This window comes from Salvelinus sp. IW2-2015, unplaced genomic scaffold (genome assembly GCF_002910315.2).
Source record: "Salvelinus sp. IW2-2015 unplaced genomic scaffold, ASM291031v2 Un_scaffold2366, whole genome shotgun sequence".
Lineage (NCBI taxonomy): Eukaryota > Metazoa > Chordata > Actinopteri > Salmoniformes > Salmonidae > Salvelinus > Salvelinus sp. IW2-2015.
In genome coordinates, this window is record NW_019943691.1 from 154,874 (window position 1) to 160,499 (window position 5,626).

General features: G+C 41.7%; 1 protein-coding gene across 1 annotated transcript; it reads right to left on the reverse strand.

Annotated features, from left to right (window-relative positions):
* Positions 1-1,337: 1,337 nt before the first annotated feature.
* LOC112073787 (tumor necrosis factor-like) lies at positions 1,338-4,995 on the reverse strand. Its single transcript, XM_024141023.2, has 3 exons — positions 4,670-4,995; positions 4,060-4,087; positions 1,338-2,882 (listed from the first exon to the last, which is right to left on the reverse strand). Exons 1-3 carry the CDS (start codon positions 4,841-4,843, stop codon positions 2,410-2,412), a joined length of 675 nt encoding a protein of 224 aa, XP_023996791.1. The 5' UTR covers positions 4,844-4,995; the 3' UTR covers positions 1,338-2,409.
* Between the last annotated feature and the right edge of the window lie 631 nt (positions 4,996-5,626).

Sequence of the window (5,626 nt, forward strand, 5' to 3'; positions counted from 1 at the left end):
TCCCTTCCCTCTTCCACTCCTCCTTCCCTCTTCCACTCCTCCTTCCGTCTTCCACCCTCCTTCCCTCTTCCCTCGCCCTTTCATCTCCTCTCCTTTCCGACTCCTCCTTCCGTCTTCCACTCCTCCTTCCCTCTTCCACTCCTCCTTCCGTCTTCCACTCCTTCCTTCTTATGCAGATTGTCTCTGAGTCAGGGGCTCTGCCTGGATCCACCAGGGGCTCTGCCTGGATCAACCAGGGGCTCTGCCTGGATCCACCAGGGGCTCTTGCCTGGATCCACCAGGGGCTCTTGCCTGGATCCACCAGGGGCTCTGCCTGGATCCACCAGGGGCTCTTGCCTGGATCCACCAGGGGCTCTTGCCTGGATCCACCAGGGGCTCTTGCCTGGATCCACCAGGGGCTCTGGAGTAATAGTGACCAGTAGCATGATAAATAGATACTAATGGTAATCAATAATCAATGAACAGCAGCGTAGTGGTAGTAATGAATCAAATCAATAGTCATTATAGCAGCAGCGTAGCTGTGAGAGGTAGCAGTAGTTGTGAGTCATTTAACAGTGACTAATGCCGTTTGGAAAGCCACCACACCAATCCTTCCCACCACCGACGTGTTGAGGGTTTGGAGGACGGCAGATGCGTGGGGGCCAGCAGAAGAAGCCCTGTAGATCACACTATTTGCTCACTCAGACACTCAGCAGTCATGGTCCTGATTACGAAGGGGATTATCCACATTTGCTGTTGAGGAAATGCTACTGACCACAATGGAAACACCCACTGAGTTTATTTTAGCAAGAGGTGTCTTTGCAAATGTATGCTAATTCAATTGAGATAAGGGTCAACAGAAATGCAAATCATTCCACGATAGCAAAGAGATAACTATTTTTTTTTTTTAGAAAGTCCTGTTGGTGGAATTAGCTACCATGACCTGATGCAAAATGACATGAACCACTTATTGTTATGAAGGTTTTTCCAGTGATGTTTTCAGAACCCTTTCTGCATACATTAAAGACCCTTACACTGCAGTCATCAGACCACTTTTCTTCTGGGGACAAAAACGTGGCAGTAGAATCTCTAGATTAGTGACTATCTTAGAAGAACCTGATCTGAACTGAATCACATACCATAAATGTTTTGTCATTTTTTATTTTTTTTTGCATTTTATTGAGATATTCAACTCAACAACACTACTGTAGTTAATAAAATACATGTATACAATTAAATGTAGAAATATAAAAGGCAATTAAATAACAACAATTCAACAACAATTAAAAATAAATAAATAATTTAAAATGTAATTTAAATAGCAATTTATATAATATATACCCTTAGGGTCTCCCGAGTGGGCAGCGGTCTAAGGCACTGAATCTCAGTGCTAGAGGCGTCACTACAGGCACCCTGGTTCGATTCCAGGCTGTATCACAACCGGCTGTGATTGGGAGTCCACATTTGGCAGAGCACAATTAGCTCGGTGTCGTCTGGGTTAGGGGAGGGTTTGGCCGGGGGAGGCCGTCATTGTAAATAAGAGTTTGTTCTTAACTGACTTGCCGAGTTAAATAAAGTTTCATAATAAATAATAAATACAGACAACAATTCAAGTATAAATAACTAAAACATAATGCTAAATATATTAATAAAATAGCAATAAATAATGAATTCAGAATCAATTAGAAATTACATTGACTTCTCAATATGAGACATTTGACCGATGTAGTGGCACATTCACAATGCTTAAATACACTGAATCATACTGTATGTCAGAATTTCTTCAGATAGTAGAATATACATATATTATATATATATATATATCTATATCTATATATAGTGTGGGTTGGTTTATGTGCTGTGGATGGTAGTTCAACATTAGCATCATAGAAATGTACTGTCATGGTAACACCATGGCAACACATTTGTTATACAATAAACCCCAAGTATATATAAATAAACTGCTACAGTTTCGATAGATTGGTATAATTTCTCTAGCCTGGTTCCAGATCTGCTTGTGCTCTTGCCTACATCATACTGTCATGGAAGCCAATGTTTGGCATGGCAAGAAGTAGCATGATGGCACAAACAGACTGGTACCCAGGCTATAATTCCTAATCTTTGACAGAAGAGTAAAAAAATAAATAATGCATTGGCTTTAACACGAAACAACACAAAGCCTTAACCTCAGTCAATGTCAGTAGATGAAACGGCCCTGACTCCTATCAGGTAACCTTCCATTATCCTCTTCTCCTGCGTGGATTTAGCTGTCCACTCCCTCCAACTGTATGAACCTTTCACTCACACTGAGGCTACGTCCAAAATGGTACCCTATTCCCTATTATAGTGCACCCGTAGTTAAAGTATAGGGCAAAGGGTGGCATTTGGGACGTAGCATTTCCTCTCTATCGTCAGCCATTTTTATCTGTCTCACAAGGCGAACACGCCAAAAAAGTTCTTCCCATCACCCGTCTCCAGTTGGGGCAGAAGCCTGGTCTCTATGACTGTCCAGAGCGTGTCTCCCTTCTCCAGTCTGAACACTGCTCCGATGTACACGGCGTTATACCGCTTTCCTTCGCTCTCCTCGCTGTTGGAAGACTTCTTACACACGGTGCGTACAGAGCTGAGCAGCGTCTGTTCCTTCTTGTTGTCTTCGGTGCCGTAGCTTGGGGACCAGCGCTCGACCGTGTTACTCAGGTGAACCATCTTCTGGTTGTTAGGGTGCTTGGGGTCGGCCTTGCAGCTGACGTGGAAAGAGACCTGGCTGTAGACGAAGTAAAGGCCCGCCTGAGGGATCACAATCTCGTTGTTGTTGAGTTTAAGACCCCCCTGTGAGAATCCCTGGCCTTCGTCTACTGTCCACTCCACTGCGGTCTTGTATTCTCCACTGCTGTTGTATTCACCTGGGAGAAAAGAGAGAGAGAGAGAGGTTAACATGGGAAATAAATACATGCATGTAACGCTTGTATGTGATTTCCGTTGGGGTTCTTTGTACTTTTAATTTGTTTTTAATTGGTACAAATCATTTTAACCCCCAAAAATAAATAAAATCAGAGTGGTTGGACATGAATATAATTGCCTGTAGATATTGCAGGAGCACTACCACACACCATATCTAGTGAGGCAAGCTGTAAATGAGCAGGTTCAAAAAGAGATGAAAGGTTTTTTGTCTTGACTTACACCGTGTGTCAAACGGGCTTGATTCATTCACAGCTTCTAATCCCATTTCAAAGTCAAGGGTCAAGTGTGCATTTAAATTTGCATAGACCAAATTTACATTGCATACATCCAGATTATTCACCAGACGAGTTCATTCCAGTTCTACATTGCTGTTCAAATGACTCTAATACGGCATCCTGTCAGGTAACCTTCCTTTATCCAAATAGCACCCTATCCCTTACATATGGGCCCTGGTCAAACTAGTGCACTATATAGGGAATAGGGTTCCATAGGGCCCAGGTCAAACTAGTGCACTATATAGGGAATAGGGTTCCATAGGGCCCTGGTCAAACTAGTGCACTATATAGGGAATAGGGTTCCATAGGGCTCTGGTCAAACTAGTGCACTATATAGGGAATAGGGTTCCATAGGGCCCTGGTCAAACTAGTGCACTATATAGGGAATAGGGTGGCACTTTGGAAGCAGACATTGTATACATTACTGTAAAGTGTTATTTTACCTCCTAAATGAATGGCAGTCTTTCTGTCTCCAGAGAGTTGTCTCAATGTATGCTGAAGTTCTGAAGAGGGAAGAAGACAGAGATTTAGAGAACTGACATACACCTCTGAGGATGAATTCTCTCACGTTAAACTCTATATAATGCCGTACTGCTGCGAGAGTTTATCTTACACATTTAGGTTTTTGTCTCAAATGGCATTCTGTATTCCCTATATAGTGGACTACTTTTGATCAGGGCGGATAGGGCTCCCGTCATAAGTAGTGCACTATAACAGGAATAGGAGGCTATTTTAGAATACGTCCTTTGTCAAGGGAGCAGCAGTATATATTCAATATTATAACACCATTACTAGCAGCAGTAGAACACACAGAACCTGACAGAAGAAAAGGAAACCAACTCACCATCAACTTCCTCGACGTGATCTTGTTTCTGAGTTAGAGGAAAAGAGACATGGAGAAAAATCAAAAAGTTAGTCCTGTGATCGGTTTCACATTGACACTACACAGGAGATATACAGAGATTTACAGAGATTCATGGTGATATATATATATATATATGTATACATATTAAAATATTTATATATATACACATAGATATGTAGACATATAGATATGTAGACATATAGATATGTAGATATATAGATATGTAAACGCTATAGATATATAGATATGTAGATATATAGATATGTAGACATATAGATATGTAGATAAATAGATATGTAGATATGTAGACACTATATATATGTAGATATATAGATATATAGTGATATACAGAAGGTATATATACATGTAAGTAAAAGTACATGTAAATCTAAAATGTAAATATAGCTACAGAGATATACAGTAGTTTCAATCAGGATCTAAGTTCAACTTCAAAGTTTATTTATCACATTGCTGATGGAACACACTTGATATCAGCTCATCAAAAAATAACCCATTTCCCTTATCGATTTAACTAGCCATTATGCCAATAATAATGAATGATAAGATAAAATTGCCTGTATGTTCTTACCTTGGCGTGCCAGGTAATGAAAAGCGCAGCTGAGACACACAGTGCAATGGCCAGCAGGGCACCACACAGCCTCCGCCGGGGTGTGGACTTGTCCCGTACCAGGGTCACGGTCGTTGCTGGGTACACAGGGCCACTCTCCACGTCTACCATCACTCTGCTGCAATCACCTTCCATCGTATAGTTGAAAGCTTCCGTCAAAGTCCTTAGTATCCAAGAGAAGCCTGGAGATATAATGTCAATCAAGCTCTTTGCGATAGGTACACAAGTTTGTAAACTTAGAATAACTTCAGTAGCTAAACTCCCACGGTGGTATTAGAGGTTGACTGTGTTTTGAAGGTAGTAGGTAGTGACAGGCCTGCTGATTGATTGACTAATACTCCCAGTGCTGCTGTTATATACATCTAGCTGCCAAGGGAAACTCCAGTGATGTCACTCAGTGGAGGCTAGCAAGGGAACAGAATTATGGAGGAGGAGGAGGCATGGGTAATGGCTGGAGGGACCTGTGGTTTTTTCACAATTGAGAAAGGTATTGAAACCCACACACAGGAAGATGAGCTGCTGCATGCAACAGCTGATGGATACCCTAATAAAACAAACTAAATGAAACACCTGACCACACACACACACACACACACACACACACACACACACACACACACACACACACACACACACACACACACCCCCCACACCACACACACACACACACACACCCCTGTCTCACTCTCTCCCTCTCTCTCACTTCATCTTTACTCTGTTCCTTAATCAACTTTACTTTACTTTCGTCTCTACGGGATTTTATGTTGTTGTTGAATTTCTTTCTTTCTTGGCCTTTAAATGTTCTGCTTTTCACTGAACTTATTTGCTATATATCGACTTGTTTTCTACTTTTCCATGTCCATTAGTATCATCACTGGTGGCTGGTTTGAAGGACAGAGGAGTCTATTGGGCGACAAG